Source organism: Beta vulgaris, chromosome 1, assembly GCF_026745355.1.
Source record: "Beta vulgaris subsp. vulgaris cultivar EL10 chromosome 1, EL10.2, whole genome shotgun sequence".
NCBI lineage: Eukaryota > Viridiplantae > Streptophyta > Magnoliopsida > Caryophyllales > Amaranthaceae > Beta > Beta vulgaris.
The window spans coordinates 33,149,242-33,174,491 of NC_079202.1; the positions used below are offsets into that span (position 1 = coordinate 33,149,242).

General features: G+C 35.7%; 1 protein-coding gene across 2 annotated transcripts; it reads left to right on the forward strand.

Moving 5' to 3' along the window:
• Positions 1-1,926: 1,926 nt before the first annotated feature.
• LOC104897872 (imidazole glycerol phosphate synthase hisHF, chloroplastic) lies at positions 1,927-25,006 on the forward strand. Of its 2 annotated transcripts, none has more exons than XM_010684834.4 (19): positions 1,927-2,266; positions 2,371-2,453; positions 5,766-5,860; positions 6,745-6,848; positions 7,262-7,431; positions 7,519-7,633; positions 7,729-7,787; positions 7,875-7,913; positions 8,236-8,334; positions 9,274-9,336; positions 9,419-9,481; positions 9,849-9,931; positions 11,064-11,172; positions 11,250-11,303; positions 12,642-12,729; positions 14,301-14,338; positions 16,381-16,486; positions 17,223-17,389; positions 24,631-25,006. In XM_010684834.4, exons 1-19 carry the CDS (start codon positions 2,071-2,073, stop codon positions 24,688-24,690), a joined length of 1,791 nt encoding a protein of 596 aa, XP_010683136.1. In that variant the 5' UTR covers positions 1,927-2,070; the 3' UTR covers positions 24,691-25,006. The 2 variants fall into 2 exon arrangements, with proteins under 2 accessions (XP_010683136.1, XP_010683144.1); XM_010684842.4 differs by having other exon boundaries at positions 1,928-2,266; positions 7,729-7,784.
• Positions 25,007-25,250: the final 244 nt, after the last annotated feature.

A 25,250-nucleotide genomic window follows, 5' to 3' on the forward strand; every position in this document is an offset into this window, starting at 1 on the left:
TACTTTAAATCTCCTTTGAAAATATTCAAAAGTTGTTTTCATCATTAAAACTTCAATTACTTATATTCCCAAGCATAGTACTACTATACTAGTCATTAAAATCCATAAAACTCCATTAATAACAACCTTTCTAAAATTCCAGCAACTTATAATTTATTAAAACTCCCTTCAAATATATTTAAACATGCTTCAATTCATAAGTTTAATCAATTTCATAGTTTATTATAACATGCTACTATAATTTTTCAATCTTTAACACCCTAAAAATCCATGCTTTAATAATTAAAACCCCAATTTAAACATAATAATCAAATCTGAATTTTTATTTTTCCGATACATAATTTATATAATCATGGATACATCATTAAAATAGTAAATTAAAGATTCTAAACATAATTAGTGCTAAAATAAAACATGAAAACATAATCTTGAATCAAAACTTGAGGAAGAAGAAAAGTAATTAAACCAACAAAAGAAGAAAGAACAAGAGGAAGGAGCACTGACCAAGGGCAGCAGCAGTGGCGCAACACGTGGTCGGTGGTGGTGGTGGTGATGGTGTGGAGTTGGGGAATTTCTTGTTGAAGAAGAAAGTGGTTCTTCGAAGAAAAGAAAGAAAACAAGAGAAGGAAAAACGTGAAGGAGAGGAAAAATATAGGGTGGCCGGTTCTTTGAGTGAGAGAGGGAGGAGAGAGAAAATTAGTGTAGGTAAAATATTTGGTTTAAAGGTATTTATAGGTATGTTTTCCTTTTGGGTTTAAAAAAAGGCAATGGACCGGGGTTTTAAGTAGGATTGAATGATGAATAGGACTGATGATTTAAAACTCCTAACATCACTAGAAGTCTTTTTCCTAGTCCAATTAGTATTTGGATTACTCAAGCCCATTTAAACTCTTTTTTTAAATCCAAATAGTATTTCATATATTTTTCAAAGCATGTCTTAACAAAATATTTTAACTTCCTTAAATCCTCAAAATAAATCCTTTGACTTTTAAAATAGTCAACCTTTTAAATAAATAAATTATTGTAAACTAAATTATCTTTGAATATAAATTCATATACTAAAATATATTTATAAAATTCATAAATTTCGGGGGATTACATAATCTCATTTAATCATATAAGTAACCTCATTTTGTTCACATAAATAACCCTATTTTATTCGCATTAGTAACGCCAATTGTTCATACAAGTAACCCCCACTTATTAATACAAGTAACCTCATTCGTTCATAAGGAGTAACCCATTTATTCATACTAGTAACCCCATTTAATCAAATAAGTAACCCCATTTTGTTCACATAAGTAACCCCATTTTATTCATATGAGTAACCACAATTGTTCATACAAGTAACCCCGCTTATTAATACGAGTAACCTCATTCGTTCGTGAGGAGTAACCCCATTTACTTAGTAAACTCATTCAATCATATAAGTAACCCTATTTGTTCACATATGTAATCCCATTTTGCTTATAAGAATAACTATATTTTTTTGTAGGAGTGACACCCTTTTATTGTTAAAAGTAACTATATACTCATACAAGTAACACCATATGTTCATAAGAGTAACTCCAACTGTTCATAAGAGTAACTCCACATGTTCATAAGGGTTTGTACATAAGGGTCAACTTCAAAAGGTCATATCTCACAACACATTTAATATTATGGAGATGATTCAAGTTGGAGATGAAAATTTGGCTCCATAGCTTTCCAACGCCTGGTGAAAAGCTCGATTCTAATGAGAAACGAATGAGATATGACCATTTGAAAATGAGATGATAGCTTGACAAGATGTCGCGTGCGCGACCTTACCTATAAGTTCGCGTATGACCGGTCACACGCAAGACGCGCTAATGTTTTTAATTAAAATTCTTTGGACATAATAAAGTATGAACTACTAACATCGTTACAACTTACTATTCAGGAACTCAAAAGTAAGACAAAACCAAAACGCCACTAAAAGAATAGGATCCCTACTAAAACCTTCAAACACCACTCTCTGTTCTCTCTCATTTTCTGTCTCCAAATTTTATTCTTCAACTTCCACTGTGACACTAAAGAGAGAGAGAGAAAATGGAGGCGGCGCCTACTTTAACTTCTTCCACTATAGTCGGATTTCCTTCATCATCTTCAGCTTCAACCTCCTCATTTTCCGGCTATGGCGGACTCCTTCTCAATCGCCGATTCCTCGCAATCAAGAACAACAATGTCAGAGTCAAGTCACCTGCAAATTTCTCTGTTCGCGCCGCTGCTGGTAGCCGAGATAATGGTTCGTTTTCTCTCTCCTCTTTTCTACTTATTGTTCCTTAATTTGGTGCATTTTGACAGTATATTGATTTCTATTGTCTGTGACGTTGTTGCCGGAGAAAACAGTTGTGACTGTGCTTGATTACGGTGCTGGAAATGTTCGGAGTTTGAAGAATGCGATTCGTCGTCTAGGTTTCGACATTGAAGATGTGAGTTTTTTTTTTTTTTTTTTGAGTTTTTTGAACCTTGCTTTCTTTTGATGATCATAGTATTGAGTGGCTGTAGCGTGGAATTATGTACTTCCTCGGTTTTGAAAGACTTCCTCCGTTTCCGTTTCTCTATGAGTGACACACTTTTACTAATGTGCTTATTGTTTATGCTGGTTTATAGTACATTTTCCTAGCTCCATGTAGAAATTTTCTATATGGCTCTTAGTAAAGTATACTTCCTCCATTCCAAATAATTGCAACATTGGAGGGGAGGCACAAGTTTTGACTTTTAAGCAGAGGAGGGAGATAAAGAGAGAAAAAGAGAGACCCATGTAGAGCTGTCAAATTGGTCGTGTCGTGTCTATTTTGTGTTTGTGTGATGTAGTAATCGTGTAAAAAAGCCTCTGACCCAACCTGTTTAACCAATCGTGTCGGAACCCCTTGACACTAACTCAACCTGTTTAATTAAGTGGTTGCCCGTGTATTTTTTATTTATAGTAGTGTGTATCTTCCTATTGTTTGCAATTACAGAATGTGAAACAAAATGTAGAAGTGCTAGACATGCTCCTTGATTTTGTGTTTGTAACTTAAGGACTCTCTTCTCAATATAATAGAGCATGCCAACTCATAAAAGGTTATGTAGGTTGAGGACTTTTAAGTGGATGGTAAAATATCATTTGGAGTCTATTCTGAATCAGGAGCTACAGGATATGCCTGTTATAGAGCTCTACCCTCCTGTTCTTTGGCACAGATCTTATATGCTGCTCCTGTGAGCTACTACATGGCAGCAAATGTCATCGATTGAAGTTGCTGAGAGATAGGGAGCAGCCAGTCAAGAAAGATGTCACTGATGAAGGTATAGAGGGAATTATTAAGTAATGAGGGGTTAAAGCTAGCTAGAAAGTGGCTGAAGTATCTGTTTGGACTACGACGCTACTTGCTGGACAGCCTACAACTAGAAGCTCTATGTAAATCTTATATGAATACTTTGCTGCACAATGCACATGCAATAGCGATGCTAATTATATATGAATAATAGCTATTGTAGATAAAGGAATTCCAGTCACTAGATGACTTTGTTGATCTGGTGAAAGTAGTATAGGTGTCATTACTGGTCTCCTGCAATGCCTTGATAGGTTCTAAGAGTATGGTATGGAGAGTTTCCGAAAATTCAAGTTTTTTTTGAATGAAATAGTGAAGCGGATGCAAGAGAGACTTCAGGTTAGATTAGACCCATCATATTGACTTTTATGCTATTATGATATCAACTTTGACCATATTTAAGTACCAAATCTCAATGTATATATTCAAGATATATATTTGTTATTTTTTACAATATATAATTATAGATATTAATGGTCAAAGTTGTGTATCGGTATTCATTAAGTGCGGACAGTCAGTATTAAAAAACAAAGGAAGTATAATACCACAATTAAGAACACTGGCAAATAATAGGCCTTTAGGGGGGGGGGGTGCACTATTCCGTGGATTGTGCTCCCGGGATTACAATGAGAACTGTGCTCCTACAATGCAAAATAGAACATTTACGAAAACTAAAATGAATATTTTAGTGTTGAACAAGAACCTTACAAGAATTAACTTATGAAAACGAACATACGAAAACGAACATTTTAGTGTTGAAGTGGACCAGAATTCAATTATTTAAATAGAACATTTGCTCATCAAACATAGAACATATTTTCACGGAAAATAAAACATAATTTTCTGCAAAAAGTAAGCTTAAAATGAACCTTTATTGAAATAGAACATTTGCTTATTGAAAATAGAACAATTTTTACGGTAAATAGAACATATATTTTTGCTGAAAAATATGTTTAAAACGAATATTTGTTGAAATAGAACATTTTCTTATTGAAAATTGTACAATTTTCACGGAAAATAGAACATATCTTTTGCTGAAAAATATGTTTAAAACGAACATTTGTTGAAATAGAACATTTGCTTATTGAAAATAGAACAATTTCCATGGAAAATAGAACATATTTTTTCGCTGAAAAATATGATTAAAACGAACATATGTTGAAATAGAATATTTACTCATCGAAAATAGAACAAATTTACTGGGTGCACCGAGTGGAACGTGCTCCTGTGAGCACAATAGAATTTTCATGTCAGGGGTGCAGAGCCATACATGGATCAAAAACTCGTCCGTTCCGTTACAGAACGGCCGTTCTGTAACGGATTTCAGACCCACCGTTCCGAGAAACACCGTTATAACGCCGGGAGTTAAAATTCACACGAAACTCGCCGCGACGCCGTTCTGTAACGGGTTTTATATAAGAAAGCTCGTTATATTTGAAAAAAAGATAAAGGAAGAAAAAGTTAAAGAGAAAAGAGGCTCATGATCATTAGATCTAACTTAAACTGAAAGTTTAAATCTTACCTGATCATTAAATCTCAATTTCGATCAAAACCCCTCAATTAATTTCTTTGAAATACTTCTTTTAAACCCTAAATTAGATCCCACCTTCATAGAAACCCTAATATGCGTGACACAAGGGATGCAATTGACAGCCACTACGTCGTCTGTCAAGGCAGAATATGCCGGCAAGAGATGGTCCGTCGGCTCTGGCACCATATCTGCCGGTGAGACAGGTAATTTTCTAGAACCTTATTTTTCTCCTCCATCTATTCAAGAATTCAACGCTTGTCCATTTTCCCAGATCTTTTAAATTATTTTTCTCCTCCATCTGTAAAAACAAAGGTTTTGTTTTAAAAAAGAAAGCATTATCCAGTTTACTTATCGATTAATAAGCCTTGTAGTGAATAACAAAACTACAAACATCAAATTAAATAAAAAAATAAGTTTAAAATATATTTGTAAATATCCCAAACAGTGTTTATAATACTATTAGACACAACATAAAGTGAAAAAACATAAAACAAGATGAAATTGCCACTTAAGTGAATTTTTCCAAAAAATTCACGCCGCTACGGCCGTGAAACGTTCTATTTGGCCGTTACGGGCCGTTCCCGCGAAAACGTGACCGTTACCGCGAACGCCTTTTTTTTCCCTGGGTCAGCCATATCTCTAGTTTACGTGTTTTAATTTGATAGTGGGCAATATTGCCAATCATCTGTTTTTGGTTAGTTTGTTTTAGATTTTTTTGCAACTCATGAGGCTATTACTAGTGTGTTAAATATTGTTTGGTGTATGTGGTTATTCTTTCCGTCTCATAATTTATTTTTGTACATTTTATGAGGATAGGCATTGATGTAAAATAGCTTATATACCTCTATGATAACTTAGTCACTCTTCTGGCTTTTTCTTATACTTCGAAAAATATTCAGGTCCAAACACCTGATGATATTTTGAAAGCAAATCGCCTTATTTTTCCTGGTGTCGGAGCATTCGCTGCTGCGATGAACATTCTTAATGAAAAGGGGTGAGTTGTCTTGCGAAGTCTGTTGTTTCTTAAAGGCTTTTTAGAATTCTTTCTGCTTTTTCTTGTTGCTATTATGTTGACTGTTTCATTATTTACGGATCTTTTCCCTTGGGTAGTTCATGAATCTATCAGCTCAACAGGTTTATTGAATTGGATGCTTAAGGTTTGAATGACTGATGTGGATGGTCTAATTCCGCTATTGAGGATTTAAAAGGACTTCCTTAGTTCTAGGCTTTACCCAAGTCTTTTATCTCAAGTTTTTGTGTTCCTTTCTTTTCCTATATCTGTATGGAGTGCCGTGTGTTGTTCTTGAGTTATGCGTATTATGATTCTCACTCTGTTCAGGATGTCTATTCTCATACCATTACTATTGCAACTTAAGTGTTTCAATAAAATGAATTTGCTCAGTTTACTATGGCGATACACATGTTTGAGAATGAGTATTTATGGTAGCTGAACAAACACTTGTTGCAATGACCGGAAGCTAAATTCTGGTTATCAGATAGCAATTCCCATCTTTTTGGGCTCTGCTGTTTCAATTGTTTTCCAGACTCATTCTATGCTGAACCATGAATGATGCCCTTTGATATTTTCGATTTCATCTTTAGCTATTGTTTCTGTTTATTTTCTGTTCTCCTTAGTTTGTATAAATCATTAGGGGTTTGGTTGTTTCGTCCAACATAGGGACCTTAATTCCTTTGTCTTAGCTTTGTAAACAGGAATGTCTAGCTGTGTACATACCCTGTGATCTTATAGAAAGTCCAGATACTACATATACAACCTGGTACATGTCAAGGCTGGTTTCTTTAATGTGCTACGTTACATCTGAATTTCAGATGGTTGGCCAGCATTTTTTTCTTGTCTAATTTTTTTATCGTCTATAGGATGGCTGAGGCTTTATGTGATTACATCAAGAATGATCGCCCTTTCTTAGGTATCTGTTTGGGACTGCAGCTGCTTTTTGATTCTAGTGAAGAAAAGGGTTCAGGTATCTATTTCGTATCTCAATTTCCAGCGCTTATTTTGTACCTTGTGGCTGCTTATATTATTACACATAGAAATATGATACTATGTGTATGAACATTATGTTCCTCTATCTGATTACAGATCCCTGGTCATATTTTGGTAAACTATTGCTTCATGATTCAAGCTAGGTGATATAAACAGCTTTTAGTTTTGATTTGTTTGCTGATTACCCCTGCTCGTAATTAGGTGTGTATCTGATGTCTTCAAATGTGGTCCATAAGATTGTTGGCATATTACTTTCTCAACATAATATTCACTTTCTATGTTATGAGATCTAGCATCGGAGTCTGATTTTGATGGATGTAGTATCATCATTTTATTTTCAAAATGTTTTTCCACTTGTGCATCAATAGTTAATTTTTTGTTTTTACTCAGTGAAGGGTTTGGGTTTGATACCTGGTGTTGTTGGACGCTTTGATTCCAGTGATGGTTTAACAGTACCACATATTGGCTGGAACTCCTTGCAAATTGAGAAGGATGCAAAAATCTTGGATGATGTCGCTGGCCGTCATGTCTATTTTGTTCATTCTTATCGTGCTATGCCTGTATGCTCTTATCTCTGTTACTTAATGAATCATTAGTACAGGTCTTTACTCTTCCCTTCAGCTATTTTATCTGTAACCCTTTCTCAGTCAGATAGCAATGAAGAGTGGGTGACTGCAACTTGCAACTATGGAGACAAATTTATCGCTTCTGTCAGAAAAGGGAATGTGCATGCAGTTCAATTTCACCCAGAGAAGAGTGGAGGCAAGATAGTTTCTCTGTTACAGTGCTTAGAATTAGGTTAAATTGCTTACTTATGCAACTTCTTATGCTTATGTGCCTCCATTTGAATCTTCCAGATGTTGGACTTTCTATATTAAGTCGTTTCCTATGCCCAGAGTCTTCCATATCAGAGGTAGCTTGTAAAGCTTCTGAAGTACACTTTTTGTCTTTTATCTCTTTGCTCACCGTGAATCTAAGAACTTGAAGCTTGGTGCTTAGACAGAGGCCAGCTGTAGGAAAAGCATCAAAACTGGCGAAAAGGGTATGGGCTTGAATTTTTTTTATATTCTGTTTCTTTCATTAATATCACATGTCAAAGCCCTAAATGAAATGCTTGTCTTTCTTTGATTGCCCGGATTTTCCTGCTTGCAAACCATACTAGATCCTCAATAAGGTTGTTTCTACATTAATTGGCAGGTTGTATATAAGTTTATGAATATTTAACAAAATTCTGGATGAATTTTGAAAAAACTATGCTCTTTTGGATAGTTAACTTACTCTGCATAGTATATCTTTTGGATAATTTTTGCTTCCATATGACATGCTGAATTGGTTAACCTTTCTCTTTTGGGGTGATGGTCTAGGTGATTGCTTGTCTTGATGTGAGGGCTAATGACGAAGGAGATCTTGTTGTGACTAAAGGAGATCAATATGATGTTAGAGAGCAGACAGATGAGAATGAGGTACTGTATCTGACTTTATTGTCGTGGTTCATAATGCAATACAATATGGTTTTGCAGTGACTGTGGTCTAATCCTTCATGGCTGTGCTCTAGAAGAAATATATTTAATAAAAGTTAAAATTGTTTCACTCCTCAAAAGTAGATAGTTAAATTGGAAAGTATCCTAAGCTAAAAAATTTATTAGAAGAGGTGATTAGAAATAAGCTTTAATTGTTGTGGAATGGAGAGTAAGCAGGGGAAAAGGAGGATAATAACCAAATCTAATCTGCGATGTAAAGTAATTTGTCCGTTCGTGGTTGGCTGTAGTTGCTATTATTGATGCATTTTATAAAGTATGTGTGAGTTAACTATAATAGGAGAAGCTAACTCATTCACCTCATACTACCTACATATACATATCAAAGAACATGATTTGGTCTGCATTACGTTTTAGCTGCTTCCTGCATATCTTGTCATGTCATCATCTTTGGCTAGCTCACTGCAAACCCATTTGACCATGTCATGTTAGTTTCGAATTTTAAGCTATGCAGATGTCCTCGTTAATGATGCTCCCAGTGCTCACAACATATCTTTCTATGACTTTCTAAATCCCCTTCTGTATTGTTTCTCTCGTGTTTAGAAATCTTGCCAACCCATTGGTCCATCCTCCCCCATGTTACTCCCACTTTAAATGGTAGACTCAGTGTTATCTCTTATGTTTCAACCTAAAATTGTGTTAAGGATACGCCATTGGTCAATTTTCTCTCATATTAATCCCACTTTAAATGGTACCTCAGTGTTGTCTTTTATGCTTAAACCTAAAATAAGTGTTAAGAATACTCTATTGGTCCATTTCCTCCCATGATGCTCCCACTTTAAATGGTAGACTCAGTGTTGTCTTTTTACTGTAGTTTTTAGCAATTGCTGTTCTTTGATAGAATCTTTTTTCCTTTTATTTTAGGTAAGAAATCTTGGCAAGCCAGTTGAACTTGCCAGACAATACTATGAGGATGGTGCTGATGAGGTATGCCTTATACTGTTGAATGTATATGATAGCAATGTTTTATCTTAGGAGGTTGAAGCTGAAGTTAATTCTCATTTTGCAGATCAGTTTTCTGAATATCACAGGGTTTAGGGATTTTCCGTTGGGCGACTTGCCAATGTTGCAGGTTTTCCTTTGAACTTCTTTTACTGTCATTCTTTTCTTTCCTTTCTTTTGTTTATGCCTTTTGTGTTACTTTTTGGTTCTTGGGATAAGATGAATTGGCTGTAGCCTCTTTAGCATGGGTACGTCTTCTAGGTCACATGCTTGTACCCATACCCGTACCCTATAGGATACATATCTTGTACAGATACGCGTACCCATGTCCGATTATGTTGAAATCTTGCCGTATTCTTTCCCCGTACCTGTCTCTGTGCAACTTAGGCTGTAGCTATCTCTATGCTCCCTCCATTGATAGATTATGTATCTAGTGACTCATATTCCATTTCTATGGCTCTTATTCTTTTGTTTACACGGTTTTCTGGGGTATTTAGGTACTGAGATATGCTTCAGAGAATGTTTTTGTTCCATTAACCGTGGGAGGTGGCATTAGAGATTTTACTGATGCAAATGGAAGGTATGGCTCCATCCGTTTTATTAATGTTTTGCTTCTGTTATTGTAGCAAGTTAAATGGAGGTCATTCAATATTTTTAAGAAATGCCCAAGTTTTTGGACGAGGAAAGTAATTCATTAACGAACTAGTAAAGGGATTGAAAAGAAGGGGAGCAAAAGCTAGGTACCATGTAAATGGAGAAGAAAACACGTGCGCGAAAACAACATTTGTAAAAAGTAGGAAATGTGAAATTTGAAAATGTATAATAATTTTTTAAAAATTTTATTAAATGTATATATACTGCTGTAAATTTTTTTTCTAGATATATAGTATCATATCCCAAAAAATAAAAAATGTGTGTTTCTTTATATGAACAGAAGGTTATTTTTTTAAACATTGTAACCTAGTTGAAAAACATAAAGATCTTTATAAGATTAGAACACAAGACAACTCCTATCCACAACCCCAAATTCATATAACTGGTAAGTCAAGCGTCAAAACTCAAAAGTAAGCATAGCCAGCTCTAATCTGCACACTATATATTTCCTCTTCCCGTTTCTTCCTCTTACTCTTCTATTGCTTTGACTTTCTACACTTTCTATTTCCTTTTTCTCTTCTCGTTTTTCTTTTCTTGATGGCAAATGAACTCCAGTGAAAACTTTATACTTATGTATGGCATGTTCCAGTATCACAGATCGCAAACTATCATCTTAATTTGTTTCAATTTTTTCCAATTGTTTTCTGAGCAAATATGGCGACAATATCCAGAATCTTGCACAGGAGGTTTGGCATTTTGGATAAACAAAAGTTTTCAGACTCCTAGGATTCTTGCTGTAGACTTTTATTGCGCTTCTCGACTTCCCCGACCTTTTCCCTTTACGCCACTACAAAAGAATGCTTCCCTCCAAACATTATTGAGCTTTACAGATCAGGAGTCCAACATAAATCAGGGATTAAGAAAAAAGAACTCCAATCTCGCATCACATTACAGGGACATGATACCTGGGAGTAACACAAGAGTGGGACCCCAAAAAGAGGCTGAATACACCACTTGATCCCATAAGGAAACCAAAAAAGACTAACGCATGCATGTCCTTTTAGAATTTTTTTTTTGGGAGCATATAAACAGATTTGTTTCTGTTCCTTTCCACGCAGGCACTACACTAGTTTGGAAGTCGCTTCAGAATATTTCAGGTCAGGTGCTGATAAAATCTCTATTGGTAGCGATGCTGTTTATGCTGCTGAAGAGTATTTGCGAACCGGAGTATGTCATATCTAACTTTAGAATTGTTTTTCTCCTTCATTATAGGTTGGGAGTACCTTATGACTTTTTTTTTCTAGGTAAAAAGTGGAAGGAGCAGCTTAGAACAGATTTCTAAAGTTTATGGCAATCAGGTATCATGTAATTTGTTACTTATGTGTTTATCATTTAAATCGTCCTTCTTTGTTACAATGATCCTATATCACATCAGGCAAATGTTACTCGGACTTTTCATTTCACCTCAAGTACCTGTGTCGGGGACATGGTAGGACACTTGATCACTTCATTTTGGTCCAAAATCATGGCTAAGTTTCACAAAATAGTTGAGTCGAACACTTGGACACATATTCGTAGGGATGACAATGGGTCGGACTTGGACCAAGTTATGCATAATCCGAATCCGACCCTACAAGAAATTGAATTTTAAATTCAATTCCGACTACAAAAATCCGAATCCGATCTGACTTCTAATATTAGCATCCGCCTCCGACCCAATTCGATTTTTTTGCCCCATTTTTTAAAATAGAAAAATTTTATATAATACAAATAATATAGTCATTACTATGTTTTTAACAATCATATCGATATCTTATATAATATATATAATCTAATCATTATTACTTTTTTTTAATAATCATTTGTTTTTAATAGAAAAATCTTATATAATACAATTGCCTTAAAGTTGGAGTCACAATATACGTACATAATACATTATACAAAAAATAAGATTAATTGCCTCAAAGTCATAGTGGGATCCGGATGTCGGGTAGGATTATGTCGGAGTTGGACCGGATGAATTGGATTTTTATGGGATTCCATTACGATCCTCTTCCAACTCGGAGTCGGATTCAAATTATTTTATTCGGAGGCGGTCGGATTTTTTGCTTCGGTTTCGGACTGCATTGCCATTCCTACATATTAATGTCGGACACTAGTACCAAAATATGAGTAACATAGGATTAGACTATCATGGTGGTGAATCCTGTGATACTCGGACCGGAGTCGACACGACACGACTGGGGTGTGGACAAAGAATATTGGTCGGATAGTGAAGAGAGAAAGCAGACTCGGTGGTTTCTAAACTTAGATCTAAAATTGGAGTTGAGATACACCATATATCATTAAGTGTTAAGGGCTTATCACCCCACCATACTGTTGTTTCACTAGTTTCCAGTAGTGGATATATGTCTTACTTTTGGGGTTGTCTTTGGAGTTTTATTGTGAAGCAGTTGAAGTTGGAACCCTTGTATGTTTATGTCTCAGGTTCTATTTATCGATACATAGATAAAAATGCTTCTTTAAATGACGATGGATAGGCCTTATGCGTCGTACTTCTTTTAAACAAGGCTATAGTGAGTTGGTATCTTTATATATAGAAGCTTTTGTGCACTTGCATGATATCCCTATTAATTGCTTCTGGTATATTTGTACTAACACTACATAATCTAAGATACTTAAATATTATTTTGCAGGCTGTTGTTGTAAGCATTGATCCTCGTCGAGTGTACATAAATACTCCTACTGATGTACCATTTAATGCTGTTAAGGTTACGCATCCAGGTAGACTATCTTCTGCATGTCTATTACTTGTTTAATATTAAGTCTACTACATGTTTTGCATATCGTTTCATTGATAAGCTGTAAGAATACCTAATTATTCTTATTGATAATTTCAATTTTAGAGTTCTTACAATTAAAATTTTAGTATTGTTTCTGGAGTTCAGTGGCTTGGAGTTCTTTCTGTTGCTAAAATTAAATGTTTAAAACTGATTATATGGGCTTTTTTAAAGCTCTTTTAAGCCTAATTAAGATCATGATTGCCTTTTGTTTCTAGTATAGGCTTATATACCTTATGTTCATGGTTTTTATGATGAATAACGGTTGATTCTCCCTTCTAGATATGTTCTATTCTAATATCCCAAATTCATGTGGAATGTTTCGGCAATTCTTTTCTAAGAAACACCGGTAAATCTAATAGTTAGGGTTGGCTGCATGAACCAAAAAGTCATTTCCACAAGTCCTCCTCATGTATATTTGTCCATTTAGCCATATTCTTTATGTAATATGATCCTGGAAACCCCATATTATGTATCCTTTGTTACCGCGCTATCCAGATCATCTTTGGTCTTTCTCGACTTCTTTTGGTTTCCTTATACTTTAAGTTTCCAACTCTCTATTCTGGGAACCAAGGCCTTCCAATGTTTGTGTTGCACATGTCCAAATCATTGCACCCCGTTCTCTTTCATGTTATCATAATTGTGGAATCACTCTATTATGTTGTGGATTTCTTCATAACAGATTCTATCTCTTTTGCTTGTTACCATGCATCCACCTCAACTTATGCATGTGTCATATTCATATCCAAAACATGATATTTCTTGAAAGACAAACACCCAGACCTGCATAAAAAAGATGGACCTATAAGATTATCCCTTCACCCTTGTTTATATGTACATTCTGATCGAGCATATGAGCTCTCCAATAGAGCCACCATCTCGGGTGAGATATCCAGGTCAATATATCAATTCTTCTACCAAATACTTGAATGCTCACATAAGTACTAGTGTCCCATACTCCCATCTACTTCCAGATCCAAATTCCATATCGGTCTGAGATATCTTAGGATTTATATGTCAAAAATGTATTGACCCAAATTCTGTATCATAATATATTGATCCAAATTCCGTATCAGTCTAATGCAGATGCTAGTAATCAAATCGTCATGGGGATAGAAAACTCCGTTTCATCCTCTAACCAAATTGTTGAGGGACTGTTCGGCATCTCTGAAAACTTTTAGTTTTTGATTTTACAAATGTAAAATTCATATGATATAAGGAGTATAACCTCAAAATTAGTTATACTTATACTAAACATGTCAATTTTTAAAACAGACAACAGAAAACTGGATTACTTTTTTCTGGTTCTGATATTTTTGTTTTTGGTTTTATAAAAAACTGAAAACAAAAAACGATAACGAACAAACTGACTTTTTGGGATGTGAAAGTTTGTTGATATAATTCTCGTTTATTGCTGTTTAGAATTGTCAGAAGTGCTATATGTGAGGTATATTTTAATGTTTTTAAAGTTTATGTTTTGTCCTCTCATTTTCATATACTGTACTCATTTTTCAGGTCCAAATGGAGAAGCATATGCTTGGTATCAGTGCACAGTAAAATTTCTGACCTCCTTATGAATATTATTAGATGACATCTTATTATAATCTTATTCGAAATATAGGAGTCAGATTTTGTCCTTCATATGTCTCACATTTTTCTAACAAGGGACTTTCATGGATAATAGATATGCATTATCATACTATGGTAGTCAAAAGTTTCTATTGATTTCAGATGCATAAGGGACTAAGGAGACATTTTACTGAGATATCCTAGGATTTTGAAGACTGAAGCCTCCTACCTTAACCTAGGCTTGACCCTTGATAAAGGCATTGGGGTTAATGATATGGTATTCTTAGCTATTCATGTATCACATGACTAGTTGTTGGCTTGCTTGTGTAATGCTCACAATCCCTCAAGTTGTTATGTCAAGTTAATGGGTGAAAGATTTTATTATAAGTATAAGATGTAACATTTTTCATCCCTTTTTTGGGTTAAGATCATATAGGATTCTTGAGATTCTTCTGAAACATAATTTCAACTAGAGAATCAAATCCTTAAGATCATCACTATCAAGCTGCCAGACAGTTCAACTCATGCTTGAACCTATAACATAGTGAAATGGTTGCAAAACCAGTAGATTGTTAAAACTTAAAACGGTATCAATCTCAAATTTTTCAAGCTAAACTTCACACTTTTAGACTTAGGTACTTGTGTTTTCTTTTAGTTGCAACGTTTTCCTTTTTGGTGAGTGGATTAAAATAATCAAATGTTGCATCTGAAAAGCCAGAGGTAGTACTAATTAATGCAAGAGTAAGCTAAAGAAAAAAAATTGAACTCAAAGTCTAACTACCTTCACGAAAGCTGTCATCATGATCCATCCATAAAAAAAATCCAACTACGCAGAATTTACTATAAGTTCAGAGGGTAAAGAAGCAAACCCATCAATATTAACTCTCATGCTAGAGGCCCTTTTCCAACGCTTGAATCATATAGGAATTCCAGATTAATCTGACTAGTCATGTGCTCATTCTAGGTTAATTAATCTAAAACAACTTTGAATTAGCGTCCTCCTTCCACAATAACCTATACATATTACCCCAAAGCCTCTTTAACCAAAAATGAAAAACTTCTCATAGAACTCTTGGTAATTATAAACAATAACAGGAGGAACTGTAAATAGATTATGAATTTCGAGCAATCATACACTATGAACATCAAGGAATACCAGACTACTTGACAAATCATGCGCTCATGCTAGGTTAAGAAATCTAAAAAGACTTCAAATTAGCGTCCTTCTTTCACAGTAAGCTAAGCATATTTCCCCAAAGTCTCTTTAATGAAAAACATATCATAGAACTCGTCATAATTTTAAACAATAACAAGAGGAATTGAAAATAGATTATGAATTCTGAGAAATCAAAATGCAACTCATAGGCGTTTAAGCGTTTTGCGTTTGGAGAATTTTGGCTCAAACGAGGTAATTCATGTTCTTATACACATCCACATAAAACCCTATTTAGTCCCATAATGCTGAATTGAAAAGCATATAGTATGCTTATTTTTTGCTCAAATTATTGTATTCCAACAAAAATCACTCCTTGGTTTTAGTCTCTTTCAAGTTTTGATGCACCAATTTTAAAGAGATTTACAAAATATGCTCCGTCTTGACTCTCTCTTCTTCTTGGTTGGGGTGAAGTGAGAATATAACAAAAAAGAAAATGGCAAAACCAACAAACTTGGGTGAAGAGCCTCTAGGACTTAGATAAATTCAAGAATTTAAGAAAAGTAGGTGAAATTATAAAACAGGACTCATCAAGCTTCCCATGTAATGAAATCCAGCCAAGAGATTTTATATGCTTCCCATCATCTTTTCAAATACCTCGCAGTGGTCAGAAGTTTTTTTTGTTATACCGAATTGGTAAAGACCTCGTTTTTATATACCAATCTGGGTAATTGGTCCTTTCCATGGTCTCATGTTGGTTATAATCTAGGTTGTGTAAGGCCTAAGCTATGACCTACTGTCTAGATTATGTTGTTCTTTTTATGTCTTTCTTTTTCCTTCAAGATACAATGATGACATGCTTTTTTTCTAAAGGTCAACGGCGGGAGAGAAGGTCGTCCAATTGGAGCTTATGAGCTTGCAAAAGCTGTGCAAGAATTAGGGGCTGGTGAAATATTACTTAACTGCATAGATTGTGATGGTAGGCCTTCCTAAATGTCAGAAAAGTTTAAAGTCTTCGTGAACATTATGCTTGGCAGTAAATATGATGCAATTAACAGAGACATTTCTAGCTTATAAAATTGTAATATAAACTGGACAGTATTTATAACTCAAAAACTTTGGAAGAAAATATTTGTTAGTAATTCTAACTAATATTACCGATATGTTTTTCTTTCCTTGTTTGGGATTAATTTAGTATTTTGCCATGTCTACATTATTGATTATTGGTAGCTATTGACTGTGCTCTCTTTTATTATTAAGGGACTTCCTTTGATTAGGGATCATTCTGAAAACAATTCTTAAGTAGCATCTTCAATCACAAAATATCTCCTAAATTGAAAAATCATCTTTCAATCTTATATTGTATCCAAAGACTGCCACTTACATTTTCTCGTTGTCTGGAATATCATTTTGCTTTCATATTGTCTAGATTGGCTTGATCTTAAAAATTTTGCATTAGCTATTGTTTTTGATTCAGTATTCCACATGAAGACGTCTTTCCTTTTTGTTCCTATTTTTCCTGACTTCATCAATTACAATAAAATTTTGAAGTCCAAATTTGCGACTATGCAACATTTTTTGAGTGTTTTCTTTATGAGTGATAGAGATTTTTATTCTGACTAGGATTTGAAAATGCATGGCATGGGATTTGACATAGATCTTGTATTGTTTTTCATAATTCTCATCACCTCCTGTTTAATTGTTTTTCATATCAGGTCAAGGAAAGGGATTTGACATAGATCTTGTAACACTTATCTGTGATGCTGTTGACATCCCTGTAATTGCAAGCAGTGGGGCTGGTGCGGCTGACCACTTCTCAGAGGTTTTCAAGAAGACAAATGCTTCTGCTGCTCTTGCTGCTGGAATATTCCACCGCAAGGAGGTATAGTTTACCCTAAATTCTCTATGTATTTGCTCAAGCTTTTCTAAATCAGTTGCAGATTGATGATATTTGTACTATTCTCATGTAGTCGTGAGTTCTGTCTCACATTAGTTTGAAGACTTTCCTGTTCCAAATGTCCCATATTAGTTTGAAGACTTTCCTTTTCTGTATGTCCCATATGAGTTTGAATACTTCCTATTGTTGAAACTTGAAAGGACCCACTATTTATGGCTTCTTGCTAACACACTTTGACCCACCCAATAACAACTTATCTCCTAAAACCCTTGAGCCCACATAAGTGTTTGAAAGAGTATCTTGCTATCTCTTTGGGCCTGTTCGGCAAAAGTAGCTGTAAGAGTAGTTGTTAGCTGTTCGGGTAGCTGTTAGCTGTGTGCTAGTAGCTGTCAGCTTTTAACTATGAAAGTAGCTGTTTAGAATATATGTGTTTGGTAAAAGTAGATGTAGAGATTGTCATTATAATATTAATTTCAATAACATAAATAATTATTGCACGGTATTATGAACATGCACAATGCGTTACTTTCTTTTTATACTAGATAAATTCTATTCAATGTTTATATTAAGATCAAAATGATTAAACTGTAGCTTATTCAATGTCAAGAAAGTTATACTTTATCCAGCCCAAGATCTAGATAAGAACAAAATTATACAACTACTAATTACACATACGATCACCACAATATAGGTATCAAATTTAGCTTCTCAATACAACTAAACAAGTACTCCCTCGGTCCCAAAATATAGTTCCCATTTCTATTTTGGGAGTCAAATTTTAAAAATTTTGACCAAATATTCTTACTAATGTATTAAAAAAAACATATTCATGAGGGGTCTTGTTAAATTCGTCTCGATGTATAAATTCGTAATATCAACTTTTTATATTTTTTTACTAATAAGAAATAGAAGATATCGTAGGTCAAAGGTACGTCTTGAAGACTGTGCAAAATGAATTGGGAACTATATTTTGGAACGAAGGAAGTATAATAATTTATGGGATCGTCTCTCACATGTTTTTATAATGAAACTCATCATATAACATGCCATAAAGTAGAAGGGCCCAAGATACTTAAGTCTAATGGTAAGCTAAGAATGCCAGGCATGCCTTTCTCCTTATTCTTCGCCTATTTCTCTTCCCCTCTCTCTAAGTTTCTTTGGAGTCACCATTAACAACCTGCAACCACCATGTCCTCTCCTCCATTAATGGCTGAAACGACTGCCTCAACCACCACCACAGCCAGAACCTCCGCTGCCGACCTGCCGTTGACGAATTCGAGAAGTTTGATCGCTTAAACACCTTCAGTTCATATTGGTGATGATGTTCGATTAAAAATAATTATTGCAAAATATGCCTCAACATTCATTGAACTGTGTTAGATTTCGATGGAGGCAGAGCAAGAATGAAGATGAGAGAAGGAATTTTTTTGTAATTTTTCAAAAAAAGAAAAAAAAGAAAAAGAAAAAAAAAGAGAACGCTACTTTCCCTCTTCCAACGCTATAAATTATGACGTTTGCCAAAAGCTATCTAAACACTACTTCAAACTCTAACCACTACTCCAAACTCTATCATGCCAAACACTCGATTAGTGTTTTGACTTAGTCAAAACGCTAAAAGCTAGTGCAAAAGCTGTTGCCGAACAGGCCCTTTGTTGTGAAGAACATACAACTTCAAATAGTAAGATATAAATTTAAGAGCACAACTATCAGCAACAATGAGAGGAAATCAAAAATTGCATGACCCCAAACCCAAATGCCTGGTCGGCACAATCCTCACACTTATGATGAAGTTCCTTTTCTAAGTGGTAAAAAAATATTTTGTATGCCTATTTATCACATTATATCATGGAACAAAAACTAATTGAAACAGATTTTGCACTTGTCGTTTTGTTGGACCCTATTACAAAATGCTCCTATAAGAGTCATGTCCTTCATGCCATGTCCTTTGTAACGTAACGGTAACTTGCCATGTTAGAATTTTTTATCTCGTTATGTCTGTTCTTGAAGCTGGCAAAAACATTTCAGTTTTTGATTATGCAATTAATGAAACATTACTTGATATCATTCATCAATCATAGATATAAACTACTTAGGGGGCGTTTGGTTCACAAAGTGGTATAGATTTGGAATAATAAACAAAACCGAGGTGGTATGGGTTGGAACTTGATATTTGATTGCATGTGTTTGGATTTATATTGGAATGAATTTTTTCCTTTTTATTTTTATACTTGAAGGTTTGGTATGAGTCATACCCACCTCCCCCTTGGGTTTCTAAACCCCATACCTTATGGGTTTGAGGTATGGGTTTAGAAATTCAATATTTTGCAAACAAACACTAGGTATAGGTTTTAGTCATTCTAAATTCATACCTCATACCTTATTTTTTTGAACCAAACACCCCTTTATATAATGAGGGGGCGTTTGGTTTACAAAGGGGAAAGAGAAAGGGTTTAAGAAAGGGAAATAAGGAGAATGGAAACATAAACCCTTAGATTTACTATGTTGTTTGTTTTAATATATCTAAAAAACCCTAACATTTCACCATAACTTTTGGAGTGTACAACCACCAGCACCATCCTTTCCTTTCAAATACCCCTCCCCCTCTACAAACGCTGCCCCCTTCTGGCCAGTGGAGTTCCAGGCCGTCTCACCCCTTCCCCCTTCTGGCTGCAGCCCCTTCATTTCGGCCGTCGCTCCCTACCCCTTCAGTCGTCCCCTTCTCTTCTTTTGCAGGTGTTGCTTTTGCCCAAGGAATTTTCTCTCTCCTCTCTTGTAGATCTATTGGTGGTATTTGTAAGTGGATGAGTAGGTTTTGTATGTGTCGATGGTTGGTTTCGTGCTGGGGTGAGGAAGTTTCTCAAGGGTGGTGGGTTATGGGTTTTTCGAGGGTGTTAATGGGTTGGTGGGTGGGGGTGGTTTTTCGATGGTGGTGGAAGGTTTTGGGATGGATGGGAGTGATTTTTCGGGGTTGGGGGAGGTTTTCCAGCAGGTGGTTGGTGGTGATAGTGGTTGAGGTGTGGCAGTTGGTTGGTTAGAGTGGAGGGGTGGGTGGTGTTGGTGTGGGGTCAAGTAGTGGTGGGTGGTAAAGGAGGTGGTCAATGGTTGGTGATAAGTGAAACGTTAGGGGAGGGTGGGGAATGGATGTAGTGGACTTTGGGGGTAAGGATGGGGTAAATGGAATGATAGAATAATACAAACAAACATCAAGGGAATCAGCTTACTTGATTCCCTTACCCTTTTTTAAATATCTCAAACCAAACAACCCTGATAGATTTAGTGATATCATGGCAGGTTTGGAAAGTGTAGAGTTTCAAAATACTTATAAAAGAAAGTGTAAGAGTTATATAATGATAGGTTTAGTGATATCATGACAGGTTTGATGATAGGTTTAGTGATTCCATTCGTCCATCATATATATAAACTACTTGTATAAAATACAGAGGGGATACTTTGTTTCATAATACTTGTTATATAGAGAAAGTGTAGAGTTTTTAAGAAAGGTAGAGGGAGAAAGCAGAGGAGCATTACTTTTTGAATAAAAGAAAAATTTGTTACGGAAAATATATTGGTATTTTAAAGGAGAAAGTGGTGGATTTCCAACTTTTTTCGGGTACTTCCAAAAGTGTAAGGGGGTAAAAAGAAGTCCAGTTATAGTATGTAACAAGTATTGAGACATCAATTTTAGGGAAGTGTAGCAAGGATCTTGAAACACAGGAACTAGAAACACATCGTACAAATCGTATCATGTAAGATGTTGGATGTGTCTCAATGTATATTGTCAAAACATTAATGGGTTCTAATTTTTAGTAAATGTAATCACTTTTCCTTATTAAAGTTGAGTTTTTGGGGAGAGTGAAAGTTAAAATGTCACATTCAGAAACCCAGGATGTATTTAAATGTGATAGTGCAATAAATTATAAAGTCGGGATTCATGATTGGTAAAACTCAATTTCTCAATGTCCAGTAGTGTGATGTATTAATTTCCAAAATGTTTAGTAGGTTTGTTGGCTTTTTGTGTTGGTCTATGCTTTCTCTGATTTGGACCATAATATTTGGACATAGGTTAATCCATTTGAACATATGGGTGAAATTTTGAGCATATTGGTAAAACTTTTGAACATGTAGGTACCTTCCAAATTTAAAAATTTACTTCTTTAAATGTTCTAACTTTTACATGAATGCATTATTGATGTGTGTTTTGATGATGTTTTTTCTATGATTTAAGAGGCTTATATGTGTTCAGATTCTGTTTGTTGCTAATGTTTACTACAGTACTAGTGAAACTCTTTTCCTTGCTCAAAAGTTAATTTGCTACACATTCAGGATCTATTTGTTGCTAAGGTGTTTAGATGAAGTTTCAGCTCTGTGTTCAAGAGTTTTATATTGGTTCGAGAAATTTGCTCTCATGTTTAGAAATTTTAGAAATGTAGAGTTTATGATCCCAGGATTATGTAGTAATATGTGGTCAAAGTTTAAAAATTCATAACTCCAAGTGAAAAGAGAAGGTGAAAGTGAGAAGAGAACAGTGGGAAGACAGAATGGTTAGTGCCTCGGGCTTAATGGACAAGATGAAGCGTCAGGCTTCTTTCGTGTCCACAGTTTCTTTTCTTCCCATCTCTTCTTTTCCCATCTTCTTCTTCTAATACACATGGTGTTTTTGACTGGTGGAATCGTGGTGGCTCTGGTGGCACTGGTAAAAAACGACTCAAAAGTTGTGATTAAAGAGGGTATGTGGTTTCCAATTGTTGTGGCTGTAAAATTAATTTTTGAAAGACTTCCCTGGGAGGTCAAGTCATCACCATTGTATACCCACCCCTAGCCGTACACAGTACGAAAGATGCCCTACCATTGCCATCCGTGTGCGCAGTGCACACACATTCTTGTATAGTACTCCATGTAGTTTTTATTAGTTTACCCATTTATTTGGGGCACATTTGCTAATGCACAAATTGAACCTTAATATCTCTAATTATCAATAAATAAAAATTACAAAAGTTAATATATGGATAAATATTGGGATGAATCTAACACGATCACACATGACAATATTTTTCTACAAATCACAAGAGATAGTCAAAGTCATGTATGTGAATAGTGTCAAAAATAAAAAAATCGGGAGGGAGTATAATATTTAGACCATTAAAAGCACCTCATCTATCATTGAACATCACCTCATATCCAGAAGTTCACTCTTACAAGTTACATTATGTAAATCTCTAGCAAAATAATCTCTCCCTCCTATTAAATATGCCCACCTAGGAACAAATTATTATGCTGAAGGAATATAATAAATTTTGATACATTTTCATTCAGGAGCCACTTTTTAGGAATCAAAGTTTCCAACAAGATCTTTATTTGTCCACTTACTTACCTTTAAAACCAAAATGTTCGGTAATTCTATTTGAAACACATTGTTATTAATATTTGGTTGATGTTTCTAACAAAATATTTATAGAAGTTCGATGAAAATTAGGACATTATTATAAAGTATTGGATTTGCTGGGAGAGCATGGGCGGCAGTAGTAAAGTCAAGAGTGTTATATTTGTTGCATAGTGTGATTCGTAGCAACAGTTGCAAATGCGTCAAAGCTTGCATTATTATAATTAATCTGTTCAATGAAAGGCCCGTAGAATCCTTTAGGGTATTTTGAGGTTTCTTTTTTGTTGACTAGTTAAATATGACCATGAAGGCAGAAACAATATGGAAATCAGTAGGGATTCCGATGGAGGACAAAAGGAGAATGGTAGAAATAACTATGGAGAAACTCTCCCCCTCATTTAAAACAAAAAGGAAAAAAGACTAGCTTTCACTGCACCCAGAATTACATTTTTTTTAGGGCAACTCGATTCCATATTGATTGCAACATTACATTACCTGGTAATATATTCTCTCTTTCTTTCTCCTATTGCATGGCTCCCTACTGAGGTAGTATGTAGATGCTTTCCAAGCAATCACCTTTTAATATATTTCGGGAGCTCTAAGCGAGTGAAAAGATACCAAGATCTACCCTTGCATAATCCCTCCAACTTCCCTTCAACCACCACAAAGATTGGACCTCAATAACCGTAGCTCACTGCTTCCTCCTGTGATCCACCACTTTGGATGATGTAGAAGCTACTTAGGGGACGTTTGGTTTGGGGTTTTTAGGAAAGGGTAAGGGAATCAACTAGGTTGATTCCCTTACTTGTTGTTTGTTAGCACATTTTAATCATTCCCTTTACCCTTCCCTTTCCCCCAAACTCCTCTACTTCCATTACCCACACCCCCCAAGGTTTCACTTACCCTTTCCCTCCTCTACTCCATGGTCACTTTGACCAATGATTGACCACCACCCCAACCACTAGAACAACCACCCCAACCACTAAACCACCACCCCAACCACCGACCCACTACCCCCAGCCACCGACACCACCTCTCGTCGCCACCCTCACCACCAAAACCGCGCTCCCGCCGACCGTCTGACACCAGCCCCACGCCGACCACCCGAACACCACCCTCAAACCCGAAAACCCACCCCGTTCTCGAAACACCACCACCGCACCCGAAATCCCACCCCCGTTCCCGAAAACACCACCACCGCACCCAAAAACCCACCCCCATTCCCGAAAACACCACCACCGCACCCAAAAACCCACCCCCATTCCCAAAAACCCACTACTACTGCTACCAAACCCGAAAACCCATATCCTCGAAAACCCACTCACTACCCTAAACCAAAATCAACAGCGAAAAAGAGAAGGGGTGGGGCAACAACGCCGAAGTAAGGAGAAGGGGAAGGGGAAGGGGAAGCAACGCCAAGAGAAGAAGAAGGCGGTGAGGGAGGCGCCGCTGAAAAAGAGTGGACGGTGGTGGGGAGGCGGCGCCGAAAAAGGGGCGGGGGTAGCAGCAAATTGATTTTATTTTGAAGTAAAAGTGTGGTGGTGGTGGTGGAGGTGTGGAGGTGGAGAGGTGGTGATCTAAGGGTTTTATCCTAAACAAACAACATAGTAAATCTAAGGGTTTGCCTTTCCATTCTCCTTGTTTCTGTTTCTTAAACCCTTACCCTTTCCCCCCTGTGAACCAAACGGCCCCTTATAGTATTTATATAATCAAAGTAAAAGCTAGTTAATAAAGGTCCCATCTTGGTGAAGTTCACGTCTCTTGCTGTTTACGTTACAACTTAATCTGCTTTAATTTGTTTAATTCTTGGTCCATGGGCATGTTGAGACACGGTATTTGTCTGCAGGTACCTATTCAATCTGTGAAGGAGCACTTGATTAATGAACGCATTGAAGTCAGAATGTGAAAGAGAATCCTCCTATTATCATGTTGGAACCCCATGAGCAAGGGAGAATCCTTTTTGTGTAAAAGTCAAATGGGAAATTCTATAATTTTTTTGACCAAGATGCTCCATTGCTTGTGAGCCTTGTCTAATTGCAAGGAAAGGTTCTTTTTTGTGTAGAAGTCAAATGGGAATTTCTATAAAAGCGCTGTATGTTGTAAACTAATACATGTAATTGTCTTCTTTTTTCGTACAATTTGAATTACTCATAATCAATCACCACAGTAGTTCCGAGTTGGTAGCGTGAATTTATGATATTGATTTACATCTTTTCGGTTTTTATGTTGTGCAACCCAAAATTTCTTACCTCTCCGGCTCCCCACTTCTGTAGTAGTGCATAAAGTTGGTATTTTTAATAAAAACTAAGCAGGAAATGTTGAAAATTCTATTGTGCTCCTGGGAACACGGTGCACACTATGCACCCAGTAAATTTGTTCCATTTCTGACAAGTAAATGTTCTATTTCAATAAATGTTTATTTTAAGTATATTTTTCAGCAAAAAAAAATATGTTCTAGTTTTCGTA

What these genes read in the sequence shown, in the direction of transcription:
- LOC104897872 (XM_010684834.4), top strand. Translation starts at nt 2,071, where the DNA reads ATGGAGGCGGCGCCTACTTTAACTTCTTCCACTATAGTCGGATTTCCT. An exon ending in TAGGTTTCGACATTGAAGAT is followed by an intron (nt 2,454 to 5,765) that starts GTGAGTTTTTTT and finishes AAAAATATTCAG; the next exon opens with GTCCAAACACCTGATGATAT. An exon ending in ATTCTTATCGTGCTATGCCT is followed by an intron (nt 7,432 to 7,518) that starts GTATGCTCTTAT and finishes ACCCTTTCTCAG; the next exon opens with TCAGATAGCAATGAAGAGTG.